This window comes from Dendrobates tinctorius, unplaced genomic scaffold (assembly GCF_039654945.1).
Source record: "Dendrobates tinctorius isolate UK_male_01 unplaced genomic scaffold, ASM3965494v1 ptg000241l, whole genome shotgun sequence".
In the NCBI taxonomy this organism is placed as follows: Eukaryota; Metazoa; Chordata; class Amphibia; order Anura; family Dendrobatidae; genus Dendrobates; species Dendrobates tinctorius.
This window is the reverse complement of record NW_027361908.1, coordinates 15,603,480-15,626,652: the sequence shown is the minus strand read 5'-3', so window position 1 is coordinate 15,626,652 and position 23,173 is coordinate 15,603,480. Positions and strand designations below refer to the sequence as shown.

The following is a 23,173-nucleotide window of genomic DNA, read 5'->3' as shown; positions in this document are numbered from 1 at the left end:
GATGTCGCCTGACAACTCAGATTTTCAACTCCCTCCATAAGTTTTCTATGGGATTAAGGTCTGAAGACTGGCTAGACCACTCCATCACCTTAATGTGCTTATTTTTTAGCCACTCCTTTGTTGCCTTGGCTGTAGGTTTTGGGTCATTGTCTTGCTGGAAGACCGAGCCACGACCCATTTTTAATGTCCTGGAGAAGGGAAGGAGGTTGTTACTGAGGATTTTACGGTGCATGATTCCATCCATTATTCCATTGATGCGGCAAAGTAGTCCTGTGCCCTTAGCAGAGAAATATCTCCAAAACATAATGTTTTCACCTCCATGCATGACAGTGGGGAAGGTGTTCTTTGGATCATAGGCAGCATTTCTCTTCCTCCAAACACGTCGAGTTGAGTTAATGCCATAGACCTCAATTTTTGCCTCATCTGACCACAGCACCTTCTCCCAATCACTCACAGAATAATCCAGGTGTTCATTGGCAAACTTCAGAATGGCCTGCACATGTGCCTTCTTGAGCAGGGGGACCTTGCGGGCACTGCAGGATTTTTAACCTTTACGGCATAATGTTTTAGCAATGGTTTTCTTGGTGACTGTGATCCCAACTGCCTTGAGATCAGTAACAAGCTCCCCCATGTAGTTTTAGGCTGATATATCACCTTCTTTATGATCACGGATACCCCACGAGGTGAGATTTGTGTTACAAATTGATGTCGATTGACAGTTATTTTGTATTTTTTCCGTTTTCTTACTATTGCACCAACAGTTGTCTCCTTCTCACCCAGAGTCGTACGTATGGTATTGTAGGCCATTCCAGCTTTGTGCAGGTCTATAATCTTGTCCCTAGGCACTCAACTTAAAGGTGAATTTTTTTGACTTTTAATGTAGTCAAGGCAACTGTCTTGAAATTCTTGTTTAAGTTGAGTGCCTAGTTTATTTTTATTACTTCATGGTGTGGGATCCTACTATGGCACCTTCCTTAATAGTGCACACAGTTCTCTACTATGATCTTGTCCCTGAATACCTTTAAAAGCTCTTTGGTCCTGCCCATGTTGTAGAGGTTAGAGTCTGACTAATTAATTGAGGCTGTGGACAGGAGTCTTTTATAAAAGTGACTATGTAAGGCAGCTGTCTTTAATGCAGGTAACAAGTTTATTAGGAGCGTCTAACTGGTCTGTAGGAGCCAGAACTCTTAATGGTTGGTAGGGGATCAAATACCTATTTCTCACTGCAAAAGGCAAATAAATTTATATAATTTATACAATGTGATTTTCTGGATTTTTTTTTAATATATTCTGTCTCTTAATATTGAAATTAACCTACTTTTAAAATTATAGACTGTTCATGTCTTTGTCAGTGGGCAAACTTACAAAATCAGCAAGGGATCAAATACTTTTTCCCCCCACTGTATGTGTGTATCTATCTATGTATCTATTTATCTAAATATATATAATATCTATTTATTATTATCTATCTAATATCTTTCTACCATATATCTATATGTTTATATAAGATTGCTTTATTATTTATGACAACTAGATTTAATTTACATTGAGTGTTATTATAGTACATAAAAGCTTGATATATGGATGCTAGGCAAAAAAAAAATTGCACATGCATAGCACTCACCTGACATATGGAATGATTGGAATGATATAACACATGACATTCACCTTAAAGTCGACAACTTTTCTGGTTGAGAATCTGAGTGATTTTATTTAAGCAGATCTGAGCAAACTCTAAGAAATGTACTACTTTTTATGATACCTTGAGGTTAGAATGTTTTACCACACAATTGGTCGTGTTTTATTTATTTCTATGTAGCTACGGTACATAATGGGCCCCAAGAATGATTTTGTCTGGTGGGGCCAAGGTGCTCCTCCAATCTGATGCTGTTTACAAGCGCTGTAGTATATGTGCTAATGATACAAAAGACATGTATACCAAGACATGCATGAAACAATGTATGTCTCACAAATAAACTCAGCATTTTTTAAGAAAATAATTTTTTGCAGCCTTAATTCTACTGTTATTGTTCTTGTGGAAGGCCATTTTTTACAGATATCACTAATTCTTCAAATAATTATTCACACAACTGCTGCAAAAGCAAGAAGAATAAACAAAAAAGCTGAAAAAATTATTAACCTTCTTTTAGTATCAAATGGGTGCTGAAAACTGATGAAAGTACTTGACTGAGAGCAGTCATATGTGGAGATGTACCACGATCACTTACACTGATGTTATATGTATATCCACCTTTAAGTCCTTCTATAATTGCAGTTACAGATTCATCATTTTTATTAATAATACTCAGATTGCGGATCTGAGATTTTGTGGGATCATCTTCTTTATACACCAGTGCTTGGAACATTTGGATGTTTCCATTAGGCTCAGCTGGAGGAATGAAGGTCATCTGAACTTTGGTCACTTCATTTGGAATTTTCTGAATTGTTACGTTTTTAGGTGGATCATTTGGCACTAAAAGAAATTATTATAACACAATTTTTTTAGTAAAACAAATATAAATGTTAAACATATAACTAGTTAAGCCTAAGGGACATCAGTCTTAATTAAACTTCAGTCGCTTGTCTAAAAACATTCAATCAAACTATATAGTATAGTATTGATATTAGCAAATATGAATCATTTCAAGTCATGGACACTTTTCGTTATTATGCTTAGTTTTTTCCTCCCCTCTTTCAAAGAGTCATAACCTTATTTTTTCATTGACATAGCCATATGGGACTTGTGTTTTTATGCGACAAGCTGTGGTTGTGACTAACACTATCACTTTAATATCAGCTCCTACACTTTATGGCACTGTTACCTTTGCAATACAGGGATGTAGACTCCCTGAACATTGATGTTTGCTGATATGCTGATTACACATTATGCCAGGCCAAGCAGTTTGTTCAAACAATGTGGGTTAACCTCATCACAACTTCCCCTTGACCTCTGACTTGAAGAACAGTTGTGAACTATTAAAAGGGGATATGGCTCTGTAATGACATCCAAGAGATCTAAAGAAGCAGAGACTCTTTACAAAACCATAGCCAGGAACACTTTACCAGATAACTGCCGGATCATGGGTCCATCACTAGTGATACAGATTTGACATTCTACAGGATACCAGCTTAGGGGACCATGGCCCTGGCTGAAAGATGGTCCCCTAAGCTGGTATCCCACCGAACGTGCTCTCTCCTTTTACCGTGGGCATAATACTACTCAGACAACACAGGATAGATCTGCTCCATTTACCATCCCTGAACCCATGGATATGTTTGGAGATGTCAGGATTTGGACCTGAGCTCCATGGATACGTTTGGTAAAGCGATGATTAGGACCCACTGGTCACCGGGCTCCATGGAGATTTTTGTGGGCTTGTACCTCAATGGACTGTCAGTTTCCTAAGCTTCTTGTTACATCTCCTCTGTGAATGCCACAGATGGGTGTAATCAGTCCTGGAAGATCTGATGTCACAACTGCTCGTATCCCGGCAAGTAAACAGAAAAGTGAGACTCTGTAATTTTGCACCATCTTGGGTATTTTAATGGGACTGTTCTATGTGTTATCTGCCTGATTTGTGGTTCAATAAAGTATTACCACGCTGATTTACCCTCATTCTGTGTTGTCTGAGTAGTATTATGCCTACGGTAAAACGAGAGAGCGCGTTCGGTGGGATGATCCCTGGTTCATGTGGTTTTGGCTAGTGGAGTAGAGTTCCTGTTGAGCCCCCATGTCTCAACATTGACCTAACATATGATTTTTAAGGTTAGTATAATTATAGAGATATAAAACCTTTTTTAATTAAATGGCAAAAAAAAATTTGGGGAAATATGCCAAAAAAAAATTGGTTTGTGTCATCATTTTTTTGAGATTCACATTATTTTTAAATTTTTCCGTTCATGAAACTGTGGAAGGGCTTGATTATTCTGGGGCGAGCTGACATTTATTTTGTTAACAATTTGTGGTACAGACAGCATTTTTATTGCTTTTTATTGCATTTTTCAGGGAGGTGTGGTGACTGAGAAACCACAATACTAATATTTCGATTTTTTTATTCTTTATTTTTATAGAGGGAAAAGGGGATGATACGAATGATCACATTTTTTAAATTATTTCTAAAAACTTTTTTAATGTTGTATTTTTATTTTTTTGTCCCCTTAGAGGACGTTAACATGCAAGTGTTTGATTGTACTATATACTGCAATAGTACAGTTTTGCAATATATATAGAGAGAACATTATATTTTTCACAAGAGAACTAAGATGCAGCCTATGGGGCTTCTGGTTGGCATGACAACCCACCTCATGATACCATTGCAGGACGCCAATGCAAGCAAGTGCATGAGTACAGGAACTGCATTTAAATGTCACTGGAAATTATTAACAAATTATTAAATTGTTAAATAGCCGCGACTAAAGCTAGTGCTCGTTGCAGCTGTTATAGGCAATTCTGGCTGTGTAACTCAGCATGCATCTGCCATGTAAGGTGGCGGTTCAGTTCCTTAGCCCATTACAGACATGGGAACCCAACTTAGGATATATATTATGTCCTATGTCAGGAATGGGTTAAAAGGAGCCTCGCAGGAGGATTCACCCCTATTTACTAATTACATTGTTGACTTCATCATTTAACATATTAAATTTTAACATCCCCAATGTTTAGGAAATGTTGTCAAAATAATCGTAAAATTAAGGCAATATTTTGAATTTGTGGTGCTACAGTATATTCTAGCTAATTTCACTAGTCGCCCACACAATAGTGATTGTCTCTATAGTACTCCTCCTTCCTAAATCACACAATTGAGTGGCTGCACTTTGAACATCTTCTGCTTCTTTGAATTGCCCTGGCAGCCCAAAATCTAACTGAGTGCTTCCCCTACTTAAGGCTTGTACCTTGAACTTCTGCCTATGTACCATAGTGATATAATATGACATTGGTTGGCTTGGCTTGAATACTCAACACACTGCCATTTTGACTAATCTAACTAATTGAACACACAAAGTACTGGCACCACCAATAAATAGAGGTTCTGTGCCACACACCCTAGAAAAAATAATGTCACTTCCGGCAATGCATTCCATTGTGATGCGCAATGCTGGTAGCTTAGATCTAAACTAATATCTTTGGCTACATCATTTCCGGTGGTGCAGTCCACCATAGCATGGCATCAGTGTATATCCTCACCTGATCCTCTATTACTTATTACTTTTAATGCACACGGTATTTCTATTAGTTTGCATATTACTCAATTAAGTATTCTATATATACAGTCATAGTCTAAAGTGTTGTCACCCTTTAAATTGTTCCAGATAATGAAGTATTTCTCCCAGATAATTATTGCAATTACACATATTCTGTTATACACATATTTATTTTCTTTGTGTGTATTAGAGCAACACAAAAAACACTGAGAAAAAAAGAAAAATTGGACATAGTTTCACACAAAACAAAGCTTTCTCACTGTCACGTCTCCGCCAGATTTGGGGCCTGCTGTTCCGGTCGCAGCCACTAGGAGGCGCCGGACCGCCACTTCGCCGTCAGACTCGGGGACGGCTGTTCCTGCCTCGGCCACTGGGAGGCGCCGTGGTTCTATTATGTCGCCGTCAGACTCAGGGCCTATGGTCCCAGCTTTAGCCACTAGGAGGCGCCGGTCCGTCACGTCACCGTTGGATTCGAGGCCTGCTGTTCCAGTCACGGCCACTAGGAGGCGCCGGACCGCCACTTCACCGTCAGACTCGGGGACGGCGGTTCCTGCCTCGGCCACTGGGAGGCGCCGTGGTCCACCCGTGAGTTATGGTGGTGGCAGAGAAGTGGCTCCTGCGCAGGCATCTGGTGGGCGCAGGCTCCGCCCCTCTGTCAGTCATCAGGGGGTTACTGCATCACCGTCTGGCCTGGTCCTGGGGGCGGCCCTAATGACATCACCAGTCCAGGAACCTGTGAGGGATGACCTGATCCCTCAAATACCTTGGGACTGGTCTTGCAAGCCGCCGGATATATTCTTGGTTCCCCTGTGTGTTACTTAGTGATTGATTTCTGTTTGACTCTGACCTCAGCCTGGATTTGTGACCCCTCTTTTGCCTGACGATTCTGTACTTCTGCTACTCTCCTGGTTTGTGACCTTGGCCTGGATATTCTGACTCTGCTACTTCCTAACGATTCTGTACCTCTGCCGCCCTCCTGGTTTTTGACTCTGACCTTGGCCTGAATTTGACTCTGCTATTGCCTGCCGTTTTTTGTACTTCACTCTGACGACCGTCCTGCTCTGGCCGCTGCTCATATTCAGACAGCTACCTCCTGGGCTCTGCTGTAAATCCAGATCCCTGTATAGGGGTAAAGGGTATCAGTGTTTCTTGGGGTGTTGCCTGGCTGCAGCACAGAACCGCAGATGGACGTTACACTCACACTGTGTACTAACTACATTAGAAGAGGTCTGGGGACACGAGATGAAAACATAATTCTCCCTCTGTACAAATCACTCATCAGACCACACTTGGAGTATTGTGTGCAATTTTGGACGCCGGTGCTCAAGAAAGACATTACTGAACTTGAAAGGGTTCAAAGGCGGGCTACTAAAATGATAAATGGAGTTGGTTCACTACAATACCCAGAAAGGTTATCAAAATTAGGTCTATTTACTCTAGAAAAGAGAAGACTTAGGTGAGACCTAATATATATGTACAAGTATATCAGAGGGCATTACAGAGATCTCTCCAATGAACTGTTTGTACCAAGGACTGTGACAAGAACAAGGGGGCATTCTCTTCGTTTGGAGGAAAGACAATTTCTGCACCAGCATAGAAGAGGGTTCTTCACGGTAAGAGCAGTGAGGCTCTGGAATTCTCTTCCTGAGGAAGTGGTGATGGCCAACTTGCTGAATGAATTTAAGAAAGGAATGGATGCTTTTCTTGTGAGTAACAGTATAGAAGGTTATGAACAACATAACATTATAGGTAGATGGTTGACCCATATTAGGGGAAGGAATTTTTTTTCCCTATGGAGAAAATTTGCTTCTACTCTGTGGGTTTTTTGCCTTCCCCAGGATTAACAATGCAGAACAGCTGCACTAAAAATAGGCTGAACTAGATGGACATTAGGTCTTCCTTTAGCCTTCAAAACTATGTTACTATGTTACATTACAACCCAAAATCCTTTAGTAAATCTTCAGATTTCATGATACCTTGCACATAGCCAAGGTGCCCAGTGCCAGACGCAGCAAAACAACCTCAAAACATCTTGGAACCTCCACCATAGTTGACTGTAGGTATTGTGTTCTTTTCTTTGTATGCCTCATTCTGTTTTCGGTAATCTGTAGAATGATGTGCTTTACCAAAAAGCTCTATCTTGGTCTCATGTGTTCACATGATGCTGCCCAGAAGGATTTTGGCTTACTCATGTACAGGGGCCCCAGCCCCAGCGCAGCTGCCCCAGCACAGAGCCGCCGCCACTGCACGAGCCTGGACCACTGAATGACCCCTGTGACTACTTCTCCACCTGTGCCGGATCCCTTCCCAGGTAAGCTGAATTCGGACTGTAAGACGGACCCCCATTTGACACATTATTATTTTTTTCCCTATTTTCCTTTTGAAAATAGGGGTGCGTCTTATGGTCCGGTGCGTCTTATAGTCCGAAAAATACGGTAATGATATCATTCAATTGTGTGTCACATAAGGATTCTCTTAGTACTTTTGCTTCCCCCTGACCCCGCACCTTTCATGCATAAATACCTTTTTTATATCGGTTCAGATGTATGTAAACTGCCGCTGTCCGGTCCGCTGGGCGGGGCTTATTCACCTGCTCCCCCCTCCCTGTCTTGCTCTACACATTTCTTCTTGTGTTTTGTTTCTGGTGTCCTTTGACAGCTCTTTGGTCTTCACCATAGTGGAGTTTGGAGTCAGACTGTTTGAGGGTGTGCACAGGTGTCTTTTTATACTGATAACAAGTTTAAACAGGTGCCATTACTACAGGTAATGAGTGGAGGAAAGAGGAGACTCTTAAAGAAGTTACAGGTCTGTGAGAGCCAGAAATCTTGATTGCTTGTTTCTGACCAAATACTTATTTTCCACCATAATATGCAAATAAAATGAAACAAAAACAGACAATGTGATTTTCTGGATTTTTTTTTCTCAGTTTGTCTCCCATAGTTGAGGTCTACCTATGATGTAAATTACAGACGCCTCTCGTCTTTTTAAGTGGTGGAACTTGCACTATTGCTGACTGACTAAATACTTTTTTTCCCCACTGTACATTTTGGCAATCTGCAGTCTAGCTTTTTTATGTCTCTGTGTCAGCAGTGGTGTCCTCCTGGGTCTCCTGCCATAGCATTTCATTTCATTCAATCGTTGACAGATTGTTCACACTGACACTGATGCACCACGAAACTACAGGACAGCTTGAATTTCTTTAGAAATTGACTGTGGCTGCTTCTCCATCATCCGGAATATCTTGCATTGCAACCTTTCGTCAATCTGTCTCTGCTGTCCATGGAGATTAGCTATAGTGCCATGGGTTGTAAACTTCTTGATTATGTTGTGCACCATGGACAAAAAAAATCAAGATCTCTGGAGATTGACTTGTAACCTTAAGATTGCTGATATTTTTCAACAATTTGGATTCTCAAGTCCTCAGACAGTTCTCTTCTCCTCTGTCTGTTATTCATGCTTAGTGTGGGACACACAGCCGTACATTGCAAAGATTGAATCAACTTCTCTTTTTATCTGGTTTCAGGTGTGATTTTCATATTGCCCACATCTGTCATTAGCCACAAGTGAGTTTGAACGTGCATCACATACTTGAAACAAAGTTGTTTAGTTGCAATTTCAGAACAATGTCAGCAATATTGTCTGGCCCTTTTTAGGTGTTTTCTGTGAAAATATGTCCAATTTGCCCTTTTTTCTGTTTTTTTATGTTGTGCCAATACACAGAAAGGAAATAAACATGTATATATCAAAACATGTGTAATTGCAATAATTTTCTGGGAGAAACATTTCATTTTCTGGAACAATTTCAAGGGTAACAACACTTTTGGCCCAGACTGCATAGCTACAATTGGTGTACTCCTGTTATACCACTGAAGAAGCCACATGATGGTGTGGGTTTTTTCTCTTTCCCTGATACTATTTAGGGTTACTTCACAAGTTTAATTTTCAATCTGGTTTCCTCACTAGGTATTTTCATTTTATATTAATATTTATTTTGTACTCTTCTTATACTTGACCTGTTGATTTATTATAGCCATCTCATATTGCCATTTGTATTTTTGCTTTAGACGGAATCATGCTATATTTGGCTTATTTTTTAAAGGGGTTGTCCACTACTTTAAATTAACCCCCCAATGTATCCCCCCGGAGCTCCTAATGAATTCTGTTAATTCCTCATGTTACCTATACTGCCTTTGAGCAGCGCTATCGCTGGCCGCTCACAGGCATCACGTGACCCCCAGCTTCAGCCGGCTCTTGCTTCTGCTGACGTCCCGACAACTGCTGGCAGCTGCCGGGGGTCCCTCTTCCTCCTTCCGCGCTGGCTGCCAGGCTGTGAGCAGGCTTATCCCCCCCGCCTCACACCCGGCATCCACCGTGTGCCCATTCATTGAGAAAGCGGCGGTGGATGCTGGGTGTGACGTGGGGGGTAACCCCGCCCACAACCCAGCATCCACCACGGGGACTTAGCGCTGAGTCACGCCTCACTTGTGACGTCAGTGCTGAGTCACGTGCTGCCTGTGAGCAGCCACTCACAGGCAGCATAAGCAACATAAGGTATTTACAAAATTCATTAAGGGTCCCAGGGGGATACATTGGGGGGTTAATTTAAAGTAGTGGACAACCCCTTTAACCCTTTTGTTGTTTACATATGCGCAGTCTTAATCAATTTCAATTCACGTCCTTTAATGCATGCCGTATGCATTTTGTATTTGCTCGGTCTCTTGAAACCAACTAAATTTTTAATAAAACAAAAAATTCAATCCAGAAAAAAATGTCTCTATGCTTTTTCTCAGTTTTAGAGATCACATAAAAATTCACAGACCACATAAAACTGTATGTTTGAGAAATTGAGGCCTGCAAAATTTTTAAAAGCTTTTGTTCACTTTTAGAGATCACAGAAATATTCACAAAGTTACACTGTATGTCTGAGAAATGGAGGGCTACAAATTTTAATAAGCTTTTTTGCAGTGTTACAGATCACAGAAATATTCACATATCACATGACACTGTATGTATGAGAAACTCTGACCTACAAACTTTTTAAAAGCTGTTTTGCACTATTACAGATCACAGAAATTTTCACAGACCATGTTGCACGTATATCTGAGAAATGGAGGCCTTCAAAATTTTTAAAAGCTTTTTGGCAGTTTTACAGATCACAGATATGTTTACACACCACGTAACACTACAGTGTCTGCAAAATGGAGGCCTACAACATTTTTAAAAGGTGTCTTGCCATTTTACAGATCAAAGAAATGTTCACAAATCATGTAACACTGCATGTCTGAGAAATGGAGGTCTGCAACATTTTTGAAAGGTTTTGTTCAATTTTAGAGATCACAGAAACGTTGGGGGAAAGTGGGGGGTGTGTCTTATGGTCGCAATGCATGGTACCTGGTGCGCTGGTGGCAGCGGGCGAGGCTCTGCGGTGCGGTGGTGGCAGCGGGCGGCGCTCTGCGGTGCGGTGGTGGCAGCGGGCTGTGCTCCGGTGCAGGGGCGGCGGCTCCGCCGGCGTTTCTTCGCAGCCCGGAGGCCCCCGCACACCCCTTGCTGGGCGCCGCCATGTTGCGGTGGCCTCCGGGAGCATGGACGCCAGCAAGATGGCCGCCGGTCCGGGAACGGCGCATGCGCAGCTTCAGATCTCGTCCCGAGATCTCGAGGGACAAGATCTCGTTGCCGAGATTTGAATCTCGTCCCCCGAGATCTCGGCACGAGATCTGAAGCTGCGCATGCGCCGTCCCCGGACCGGCGGCCATCTTGCCAGGGTCCATGCTCCCGGAGGCCACCGCAACATGGTGGCGCCCAGCAAGGGGTGTGCGGGGGCCTCCGGGCTGCGAAGAAACGCCGGCGGAGCCGCCACCCCTGCACCGGAGCACAGTCCGCTGCCACCACCGCACTGCAGAGCGCCGCCCGCTGCCACACCGCAGAGCCCACCTGTCCCTGCCACAGCTGCCCCTGCCCACCTGCCCCAGCACAGCTGCCCCTGCCTCAGCTGCCCCTGCCACAGCTGCCCCTGCCTCAGCTGCCCCTGCCCACCTGCCCCAGCACAGCTGCCCCTGCCCACCTGCCCCAGCACAGCTGCCCCTGCCACAGCTGCCCCTGCCCCAGCACAGCTGCCCCTGCCCCAGCACAGCTGCCCCTGCCCACCTGCCCCAGCACAGCTGCCCCTGCCACAGCTGCCCCTGCCACAGCTGCCCCTGCCCCAGCACAGCTGCCCCTGCCCCAGCACAGCTGCCCCAGCCCCAGCGCAGCTGCCCCAGCACAGAGCCGCCGCCACTGCACGAGCCTGGACCACTGAATGACCCCTGTGACTACTTCTCCACCTGTGCCGGATCCCTTCCCAGGTAAGCTGAATTCGGACTGTAAGACGGACCCCCATTTGACACATTATTATTTTTTTCCCTATTTTCCTTTTGAAAATAGGGGTGCGTCTTATGGTCCGGTGCGTCTTATAGTCCGAAAAATACGGTAATGATATCATTCAATTGTGTGTCACATAAGGATTCTCTTAGTACTTTTGCTTCCCCCTGACCCCGCACCTTTCATGCATAAATACCTTTTTTATATCGGTTCAGATGTATGTAAACTGCCGCTGTCCGGTCCGCTGGGCGGGGCTTATTCACCTGCTCCCCCCTCCCTGTCTTGCTCTACACATTTCTTCTTGTGTAGAGCAAGACAGGGAGGGGGGAGCAGTTGAATAAGCCCCGCCCATTGGACCGGACCGTAGCAGTTTACATACATCTGAACCGATATAAAAAAGGTATTTATGCATGAAAGGTGCGGGGTCAGGGGGAAGCAAAAGTACTAAGAGAATCCTTATGTGACACACAATTGAATGATATCATTATATGATATCTCAAAAAAGGGGTGACAGATTCCCTTTAATGGCTGTGAAATGTAGCCCAGGAAACTGTTTCAACAATTTTTGGGTGAGTTATATAACACAAGAAAGAACCTCAAAGCACATAATACTTAAAGGATCAAAATATTTTTCCAGCACCCACAAAAAAACTGCAGCTATATATTTGCCAATGGACTGCACAGGCCTAATCCCTGTCTATAGACGGGATTCTGTCTCTCTCCATGCTCCTGCAACTCTCTCTCCCTCTGTAGGCTAAGTGCAGATTGTATACGCTGAAAATGATGAGCCCTTAGAAAGGCTGTTAGTATGATGTCTCAGCTTTAGCTCCAGTATCAACACTACAGGCCTTTAAATTGTTATATTGTGCGCACAGGCCTTGACAAGCACTCTCTCTCTAATACAAAGGGTCAAAGAGCTGTACAATGGTGTCAGTGTGCTGAGCCGGGTGGTGCATGTCCTTTTATAACCTCTGATGATGTCACACGACCAACCAATCACAGTAATGCCACAACCAAGATGGCTAGGCATTACAGCGACTCACAGGCAATACACACATGCTTATTGGCTGCATAGCAGGTGCCAAAGATGTGGGGTGGGGATTCGGGTTTTACATCAAGTACTGTCCATTACTTGCTGAGTAACGAGCACATCCGAGCACCAAGATAGGCAAGTGATAACCGAGTATTACCGAGCACATTCACTCATCCTTACTCTTTAGGCTTCACTTTGCAAAGCAACATAGAAAATATAGAGGTCAGGTATTTACATTTCCATAGGGTGCAGTGCTCCTTATAAATGTAAAAAAAATGTATTGATCAGTATACTTGTGATAAGCTACACACAATCATGTATATAGAGTAAAGTTCCTTAAAAATAAAATTTCCATACAAGAAGTAGTAGCAGGATTTGTTTGTAACAAAATCTGTCGCATAAAATACACATACCTGCCTCTAGAGTGGTAGTGGTCACTGGATTGCTTGGCTTCCCTTCTGTAACCGCTGAACCTAGATCTCCAGTGAAAGCGGTGACTATTATGGAATAGCTGGTGAATGGCTTCAGACCCATGACTTCAATATTCTTACTTTCATTACTCCATCTTATAAACTCCTTTGAATATTCCACAATATTGACCTAAAAAGAAACACAAGATAAATTCTCAAGATGTACGCTAAAGACTGCTAAGCCTAAAAAGCATTAGTTTTGTGCCTGGTGTGATTTACCATTTAGATAATTAATTAAAATTTAATTTTATAAAATATTAAAGGCTGCGACTCTATACATATTACTCTTTATCCATTGATACATATTCTCAACACTTCGTGGACTTGATCACAACATTTTGGTGAGCTGGATACTTATTTGTTGTTTTACACAGTTACTCATGAAAGTAGAATGCAATGCATTGTTGCAGTTCTGCAAGTCTAAATGGTATACAGTTTGCCGTAACTTCACGCAAAGTAGGATCAGGGCCGGTTTTAGGCAAACTGGGGCCCTAGGCAAAAGGTTAAAATAGGGCCCCAAATGCTAACATATTGCACATCACACAGAAGCATTTCTGGTGTAGTTACATGCGCTGAGTTCAGGCCGCTAAACGAGTGTGATCGACAACATTGAAGTCGTTCGCTTATTTTCCAGCCTCTTTACACCAACTGAGAAAGAATGATGGGAACAGAACAATCACTATTAGATCAATCTGTCCCCATACAGTATCATGTTATCAGCAGCACATCTACAGTTTACACCTGCGATGTGCTGCTGAGAACAATGATTTTTGTTCCAGCATAAACAATCCAATCACTCGATGAATATGCAGCATATTGCTTGTCTAGTATAATGCACACCATAGTCCTCCACAAAGTATAATGTGCACCACAGTCCTCCATATTGTAAAATGCACACCCCATAGTTCTCCATATAATATAATGTACCCCATAGTCCTCCATATAGTATAATACACTCCTCATAGTGCTCCATATAGTATTAAACACCACCAGTCATCCATGTAGTACAATTCACTTCCCACAGTATAATGCACCCCATACCTCATAGTTCTTCATACAGTATAATGTATTCCCCATAGTCTTTGATACAGTATAATGCAGCTCAAATATAGTATAATGCTGCCACCCCAGAGTATAATGCAGCCACTCCACAGAATATAATGTAGCACCCTGAGTATAATGCAGCCCCACCATACAATATAATGTAACCCCCCATAGAATATAATGCAGCCCCCCTCATATAGTATAATGCAGCCCCTCCATAGAATATATGGTAGCCCCCTCAGAGTATAATCAAGCCGCCCATAAAATATAATGCAGCCCCTCCATAGAATACAATGTAGCCCTCCTCATATTATTATTATTATTATTATACATTTATATAGCGCCATTTATTCCATGGCGCTTTACATGTGAAAAGGGGAAATATAGACAAGTACAATAAACGTGTAAGACAAGGGACACACAAGTACAGAAGGGGAGAGGACCCTGCCCACGAGGACTCACAGTCAATAGGGATTGTTGAGGATACACAAGGAGCAGATAGAGCTGGTTGTGCGGTGGTTCAGTAGAATGAGGGTCATTGCAGGTTGTAGTCTTGTCGGAATAGGTGGGTCTTCAGGTTCTGTTGGTGAGAGTCTGATGTGTTGCTGCAGAGAGTTCCAGAGTATTGGCGAAGCACTGGAGAAGTCTTGTATGCGGTTGTGGGAAGAAGAGATAAGGGGGGAGTAGAGAAGGAGATCTTGAGAGGATCGAAGGTTTCTTGCGGGTAGGTACCTAGAGACCATGTCACAGATGTATGGAGGAGACAGGTTGTGGATGGCTTTGCATGTCATGGTTAGAGTTTTGAACTGGAGCCTCTGGGCAATAGGAAGCCAGTGAAGGGCCTGGCATAGGGGGGAGACTGGCGAATAGCGGCAAGACAGGTGGATTTGTCGGGTAGCAGAGTGTAGGATGGACTGGAGTGGTGCCAGAGTGCTAGAGGGGAGGCCAGAGAGTAGGAGGTTGCAATAGTTGAGGCTGGAGATGATAAGGGAGTGCACTAGTGTTTTTGTGGTTTCATGGTTGAGGAATGCACGGATTCGGGAAATATTTTTGAAATATAATATAATATTTTTATATATATATATATTTTTTTAAAATATAATATAGTGCAGCCCCCCAAAGAATATAATGTAGCCCCCTTAGAGTATGATGCAGTCACCCCTCATAGAATATAATAAATTTAATACAGCCCCCCATAGAATATAATGTAGGCCCCCATAGAATACAATACAGCCCACCTCCCCATAGAATATAATGTACCTCCATAGAATATAATACAGTCCACCTCCCTACAGAATATAATGTACCCCCATAGAATATAACACAGCCCACCTCCCTATAGAATATAATGTACCCTCCTTAGAATTTAACACAGCCCACCTCCCCATAGAATATAATGTAGCCCCCCATAGAATATAACACAGCCCACCTCACCATAGAATATAATGTATCCCCCATAGAATATAACACAGACCACCTCCCCATAGAATATATGCTCCCTACATAGAATATAATACAGCACCAATTCCCCATATAATATAATATACCCACATAGAATATAACACAGCCCACCTCCCCATAGAATATAATGTACCCCCAATAGAATATAACACAGCCCACCTCCCCATATAATATAATGTACACCCATAGAATATAACACAGACCACTTCCCCATAGAATATAATGTACACCCCATAGAATATAACACAGACCATGTCCCCATAGAATATAATGTACAGGGCAGCACGGTGGCTCAGTGGTTAGCGCTGCAGCCTTGCAGAGCTGGAGTCCTGGATTCGAATCCCACCAAAGACAACATCTGCAAGGAGTTTGTAAGTTCTCACGTGTTTGTGTGGGTTTCCTCGGGGTACTCTGGCTTCCTCCCACATTCCAAAGACTCAATATGATAGGCAATTTAGATTGTGAGCCCCATTGGGGACAGCGATGATAATGTGTGCAAAGCGCTGCAGAATATGTTAGCGTTATATACTGTAAAAATAAAGATTATTCTATATTAGAATATAATACAGCCCACCTCCCCATAGAATATATATCTCTGATATATTTAAAAAAAAAACACACATACAATCCTCACCTCTCCTCATTCCCCGCACTGCTCCCGGCTTGGCTCCGGTCTCAGCGGCTGCAGTACACAGCGGGTACGTGATGAAGTGACGTAATCACGCATCCGCAGTGTCAGAGGCAGAAGGGATTGATGGGAGAGGGATTGTCAGCTGATGGTATAGTTGAATGCGTCGTGGGGGGGAGTCTGGGGGAGAAGGGGCCCTAGGCAGCTGCCTTGTCTGCCTACCACTAATGCCGGCCCTGAATGAAAAATAAAATAAAGTTCTTGTACTCCTGTGGAAACATTGCAAATGGGTCATTCAGTTTCAAAGTTGCAATTAGAGCACAAAGCGTGTTCCAAAATTTAAAATGACTCTATAGGGCAAGAACAGGAAATGAGAACTCATTCTCATTGCTGCAAGATTTTATTGGACCATGGACATTTAGAAAAAAAAACACTTTACATAACCCCATCTTCCAGTGGCCAATTTATACTTCTGTGCTTTTGTTTTTTCCTCCCCTTCTTTCAAGAGCCATAACTATTTCATCCTCCATAGACATAGCCATACGAGGCTTTGTTTTTGTAACACCATTTGGGTTATCAAACAATGTACTGGAAAATGGGAAAAAATAATCCAAGTGCGGTGAAATGCAATTCGATCGCTGTTTTTTTTGTGAATATTATTCTTTTTTTTTTTGCTTAAGCAATTACATGGAAACATGATATTTTAGTCTAGTACTATTAACCCCTTAACCCCCAAGGGTGGATTGCATGTTCATGACCCGGCCAATTTTTACAATCCTGACCACTGTCCCTTTATGAGGTAATAACTCTGAAATGCTTCCATGGATCCTGGTAATTCTGACACTGATTTCTCGTGACATATGTTAGTGGTAAAATTTCATTCAAATAACTTGCATTTATTTGTGAAAAAAAAGGAAATTTGGCGAAAATTTTTAAAATTTCGCAATTTTCCAACTTTGAATTTTTATGCCCTTAAATCACAGAGATACGGTACACAAAAAAACTTTATAGGTAACATTTCCCACATGTTTACTTTACATCAGCACAATTTTGTAACCAAAAAAAGTTGACCAGCGATTTCTCATTTTTGCAACACCATTTTATTTTTACGGACCACATCACATTTGAAGCCACTTTGAGGGGTCTATATGATAAAAAATACCCAAAAGTGACACCATTCTAAAAACTGAACCCCTTAAGGTGCTCAAAACCACATTCAAGAAGTTTATTAACCCTTCAGGTGCTTCACAGGAATTTTTTGAATATTTAAAAAAAATGAACATTTATCTTTTTTTCACAAAAAAAATACTTCAGATTCAATTTTTTTTATTTAACCAAGGGTAACAGGAGAAATTCGACTGCAAAAGTTATTGAGCAGTTTGTCCTGAGTATGCTGATACCTGATATGTGGGGGGAACCACTGTTGCGGCGCATGGCAGAGCTCAGAAGGGAAGGAGCGCCGTTTGACTTTTTCAATGCAAAATTGGCTGGAATTTAGATCGAACGCCATGTCACGTTTGGAGAGCCCCTGATGTACCTAAACAGTGGAAACCCCCCACAAATGACCCCATTTTGGAAACTAGACCCCCCAAGGAACTTGTCTAGATATGTGGTGAGAACTTTGAACAAACAAGGGCTTTACAGAAGTTGATAACGTACAGCAGTACATTTAAAAAATCATATTTTTTCCACAAAAATTATCTTTTCACCCCCAACTGTTAATTTACAAGGGTAACAGGACCCTAAAAGTTATTGTGCAATTTGTCCTGAGTACGCTGATACCCCATATATGGGTGTAAACGACTATTTGGGCACATGGCAGAGCTCGGAAGGGAAGCAGTGCCATTTGACGTTTTTGGCTGGAATTGAGATCGGACACCATGTCGTGTTTGGAAAGCCCCTGATGTACAAAAACAGTGAAAACCCCCAACAAATAACACCATTTTGGAAACTAGACCCCCCAAGAAACTTATCTAGATGTGTGGTGAGCACTTTCAACCCCCCTGTGCTTCACAGAAGTTTATAACGCCCGGGCATGAAAATAAAAAAATCGTATTTTTTCCACAAACATGATCTTTTAGTCACCAATTATTTTATTTTCCCAAGGGTAACAGGAGAAATTGGACCCCAAAAGTTGTTGTCCAATTTGTCCTGAGTACGCTGATACCCCACATGTGGGAGAAAACTACTGTGTGGGCACACGTCAGGGCTCGGAAGGGAAGTAGTGACGTTTTGGAATGCAGACTTTGATGGAATGGTCTGCGGGTGTCATGTTGCTTTTGGAGAGCCCCTGATGTACCTAAACAGTGAAAACCCCCTGCAACTGACCCCATTTTGGAAACTAGACCCCTCAAGGAACTTATCTAGATGTGTGGTGAGCACTTTGAACCCCCCTGTGCTTCACAGAAGTTTATAAAGCCCGGGCGTGAAAATAAAAAAAATCATATTTTTTCCACAAACATGATCTTTTAGTCACCAGTTTTTTTATTTTCCCAAGGGTAACAGGAGAAATTGGACCCCAAAAGTTGTTGTCCAATTTGTCCTGAGTACGCTGATACCCCACATGTGGGAGAAAACTACTGTGTGGGCACACGTCAGGGCTCGGAAGGGAAGTAGTGACGCTTTGGAATGCAGACTTTGATGGAATGGTCTGCGGGTGTCATGTTGCTTTTGGAGAGCCCCTGATGTACCTAAACAGTGGAAACCCCCCACAAATGACCCTATTTTGGAAACTAGACCCCTCAAGGAACTTATCTAGATGTGTGGTGATCACTTTGAACCCCCCAGTGCTTCACAGAAGTTTATAACGACCGGGCGTGAAAATAAAAAAATCGTATTTTTTCAACAAGCATGATCTTTTAGTCCCCATTTCTTTTATTTTTCCAAGGGTAACAGGAGAAATTGGACCCCAAAAGTTGTTGTCCAATTTGTTCTGAGTATGCTGATACCTCATATGTGGGAGAAAACTATTGTATGGGCGCACGTCGGAGCTCGGAAGTGAAGTAGTGACGTTTTGGAATGCAGACTTTGATGGAATGGTCTGCGGGTATCATGTGCGTTTGGAGAGCCCCTGATGTACCTAAACTATTTAAACTCCCCACAAGTGACCCCATTTTGGAAACTAGACCCCCCCACGGAACTTATCTAGATGTGTGGTGAGCACTTTGAACCCCCTAGTGCTTCACAGAAGTTTATAATGCCCGGGCGTGAAAATAAAAAATCATTTTTTTCCACAAAAATTATATTTTTCCCCCCATTTTTTATTTTCCTAAGGGTAACAGGAGAAATTGGACCCCCAAAGTTCTTTTGCAATTTGTAGTTAGTAGGCTGATACCACATATGTGGGGGTAAAACGCTGTTTGAGCGCATGGCAGAGCTTGGAAGGGAAGGAGCGCCGTTTGACTTTTTCAACGCAGAATTGGCTGAAATTGAGATCAGATGCCATGTTGCGTTTGGAGATCACCTGATGTGCCCAAACAGTGGAAACCCCCCAATTATAACTCCAACCCTAACCCCAACACACCCCTAACCCTAATCTCAGCCCTAACCCTAGCCCTAACCCTTGCCCTAGCCCTAACCCTAGCCCTAACCCTAATGGGAAAATGTAAATAAATACATTTTCTTTTAATTTTATTATTTTTCTCTAACTAAGGGGGTGATAACGGGGGGTTTGATTTACTATTTATAGCGGGTTTTTATTTTTGGCAGCTGTCATATGCTAAGACTCTTTTTATTGTAAAAATAGTTTTTGCATCACCACATATTGAGAGCTTTAATTTTTCCATATTTTGACCTACCGAGTCATTCTGAGGTCTTATTTTTTGCGGGACGAGTTGATGTTTTTATTGGCATCATTTTCGGGCACGTAACATCTTTTGATCGCTTTTTATTCCAATTTTTGGGACGCAGAATGAACAAAAACCAGCGTTTCAAGAATTTCTTTTGGGGGGTGCGTTTACACCGTTCCGCTTGCGGTAAAATTGATAAAGCGGTTTTATTCTTCGGGTCAGTACGGTTACAGCGATACCTCATTTAGGTCGTTTTTTTATGTTTTGGCTCTTTTATGCAATGAAAACTATTTTATATAAAAAATAATTATTTTTGCATCGCTTTATTCTGTGAGCTATAACTTTTTTATTTTTTTGCTGATGATGCTGTATGGCAGCACGTTTTTTGCGGGACAAGATGACATTTTCAGCGGTACCATGGATATTTATATGTGTCTTTTTGATCACGCGTTATTGCACTTTTTGTTTGGCGGTATGATAATAAATCATTATTTTTTGCTTAGTTTTTTATTTTTATTTTTTAAGGGGTTCGCTAAAGGGGTTAACTAGTAGGACAGTTTTATAGGGCGGGTCGTCACGGACGCGGCGATACCAAATATGTGTACTTTTATTGTTTTTTTTTTATTTCCAAAAAATGTATTTATTAGGGAATATTTTATTTTTTTAATTTAACGATTTTTTTAAAATTATTTTTACACCTTTTTTTTTTAACTTTATTACATTGTCCCAGGGGGGACATAGCTGTCATGTGACAGATCGCTGATCTGTCACATCACAGATCACTGTGACAGATCAGCGATCTGTCACAGGCACTGCACAGGCTTTCCTCATGCCTGCGCTTTGCAGGCACTGAGGAAGCCAGCTCCCTGCACGCCCCCGAAGGTCCCCGTCGCCATCTTGGATTCGGGGACCTGCAGGGATGGAGCCCCCCGCAGCAGCGCTGCACATTGCGCTGCTGTGGGGGGCTCAGGAAAGCCCCCTCCCTGCCGATGCTTCCCTTTAACCCCCGGTACACCGCGATCGTGTTTGATCGCGGTGTGCAAGGGGTTAACGTGTTGGGGGTGGTCCGTGACCGCCCCTGACACATTGTGTCGGGTGTCAGCTGTGATAATCAGCTGACATCCGGCCGCGATCAGCGGCGCTCACCACGTGGGCGCCGCTGATCGCTGTGACGTACTATCCCGTCCCTGGGTATTAAGTCGCAGGGCACATGGACGGGATAGTATGTCACATGACAGAAAGGGGTTAAAGTATTGCTAACGTTTTATTGTAATTATAGAGGGAAATTTTGGGGGGAAATTTGAGAAAAAAAATTGGTTTATGTCACCTCTTTCTGAGACTAAAAATTTCTTTACTTTTCTATCAATAAAGTTTTGTGAGGATTTTTTTTTGTGGCAAGCTGATGTTTTTATTTATACAATTCTGGAGTGACTTTAACCCCTTAGTGACGGAGCTAATGTTTACCATAATTGCCAGGCTAAATTTTTTAAATCTGACCAGCGTCATTTTATGTGGTAATAACTCTGGAACGCTTAAACGGATCCCAATGATTCTGAGAATATTGTTTCACGACATATTGTACTTCCTGTTAGTAGTAAATTTTGGTTGATATAATTTAAAAAACTTGAGAAAATATCAAAAATTGTGCAAAAAGTTAGAAAATTTCACAATTTTCAAACTTTAAATTGTTAATGCCCTTAAATAAGATAGGTATACCACAGAAAATAGTTAGTAAATAACATTTTGCACATGTCTACTTTACATCAGCACAATTTTTGAAGCATAATTTTTTGTGTTAGGAAGTTAGAAGCGTCAAAGTTGATTTGCAATTTCTCAATTTTCCTATAAAATTTCCAAATCACATTTTTAGGGACCAAATCACATTTGAAGTGACTTTGAGGGACCTATATGACAGAAAATACCAAAATGTGACACCATTCTAAAAGCCTCTCAAAGTCCTCAATACCACATTCTAGAAGTTTGTTAATCCTTCAGGTACTTCACAGGGATTAATGGAATGTGGAAAGAAAAAAATATTTTACTTATTTCACAAAAAATTTCTTTAGCTACATTTTTTACGAGTATGCTGATACCTGAGATGTGGGGAAAAACTACTGTTGGGTGCACAGCAGGGCTCAGAAGGGAAATAGCACCATTTGACTTTTTGAGTGCAATTTAATTATGCAACAATCATACAATGTGATTTTCTCGTTTTTATGTTTAGAGTCTGTCTCTCTCAGGTGAAGTGTTCCTATGATAAACATTACTGAACTCTGTAACAGAGTGTCACCCCTAGCCTGTACACATGGACCATACTGTAATCAGGCTTACATTAGCATTCCTTGTCCTGTATCTGTTGGGGGCATGCTTGTCTTTGTTCCACTCTGCAAGGGGCATCTCCAATACACAAGCCTGTAGAGAGACTGCAGACAGGGTTTCTGGAATGTTCTTAATCCTTGGAGCTATGTTCAAGGGAGCTGATCCCAAGAGTGGTAGGACAATAAGCCACATGTTCAGTTAGTTGATGCTGTGTGCTTTGAAGGACAAGGATCTGCAGCTATGGCCAGGTCCTGTGTCATGTATGGAGAGTGGAGATCATTTGCCACATGGAATTGTGATGTCTCACCACCCTGCTGGATTTGAGGACTGAATCTAAAGACTGTTGTTGGTGGTGACCTGCAAAGGGCTGGGATCTTATGCTGAGGTGAGATCCCAGTGACCGTGTGTATTGTTAGAAGCTGCCACGTGGGACTGTGTTGTGTCCCTCATCTGCTGGATCCATTTTATTCACCCAAGGACTATTTCTATTTTCCTGGCGTCAGATTGCCGGGTGGCACCCCCAGATCTGCTCTCTTTGTATGGACTCATTACGGACGCTGCAGAATTACTTTCATTTGTGTTTCTCCAGTTCACTGTTCCAATAAACCTTGTTGGATTGTTTATCGGCATGGTATCCCTTCCTGGTTTGTTGCATAACCCGTCACAAATTCTCCATTCTTTGTAGGTGGGAAGACTTACAAAATCGTCAGTGTAGCAAATACTTATTTGCCCCACTGTTCTTAAAGGGAATCTGTCACCCCATTTTTGGCCTATCAGCTGCCACCACAGCCATCAGGGGCTTATCTACAGCATTCTGCAATGCTGTAGAAAAGCCCCCAATGAAACCTGAAAGATAAGAAAAAAGAGTACT

The 23,173-nt window shown here is 42.2% G+C and overlaps 1 protein-coding gene across 1 annotated transcript in view; it reads right to left on the bottom strand.

Annotated features, from left to right (window-relative positions):
* The window catches only part of PTPRQ (protein tyrosine phosphatase receptor type Q), a 794,911-nt gene that overhangs the window by 164,872 nt on the left and 606,866 nt on the right, over positions 1-23,173 (bottom strand). The window contains exons 34-35 of the mRNA XM_073556964.1: positions 13,006-13,192; positions 2,229-2,473 (exon numbers count right to left, since the gene is read on the bottom strand). Coding sequence (XP_073413065.1) covers positions 2,229-2,473; positions 13,006-13,192 — 432 coding nt within the window. The remainder of the gene's footprint in view (positions 1-2,228; positions 2,474-13,005; positions 13,193-23,173) is intronic.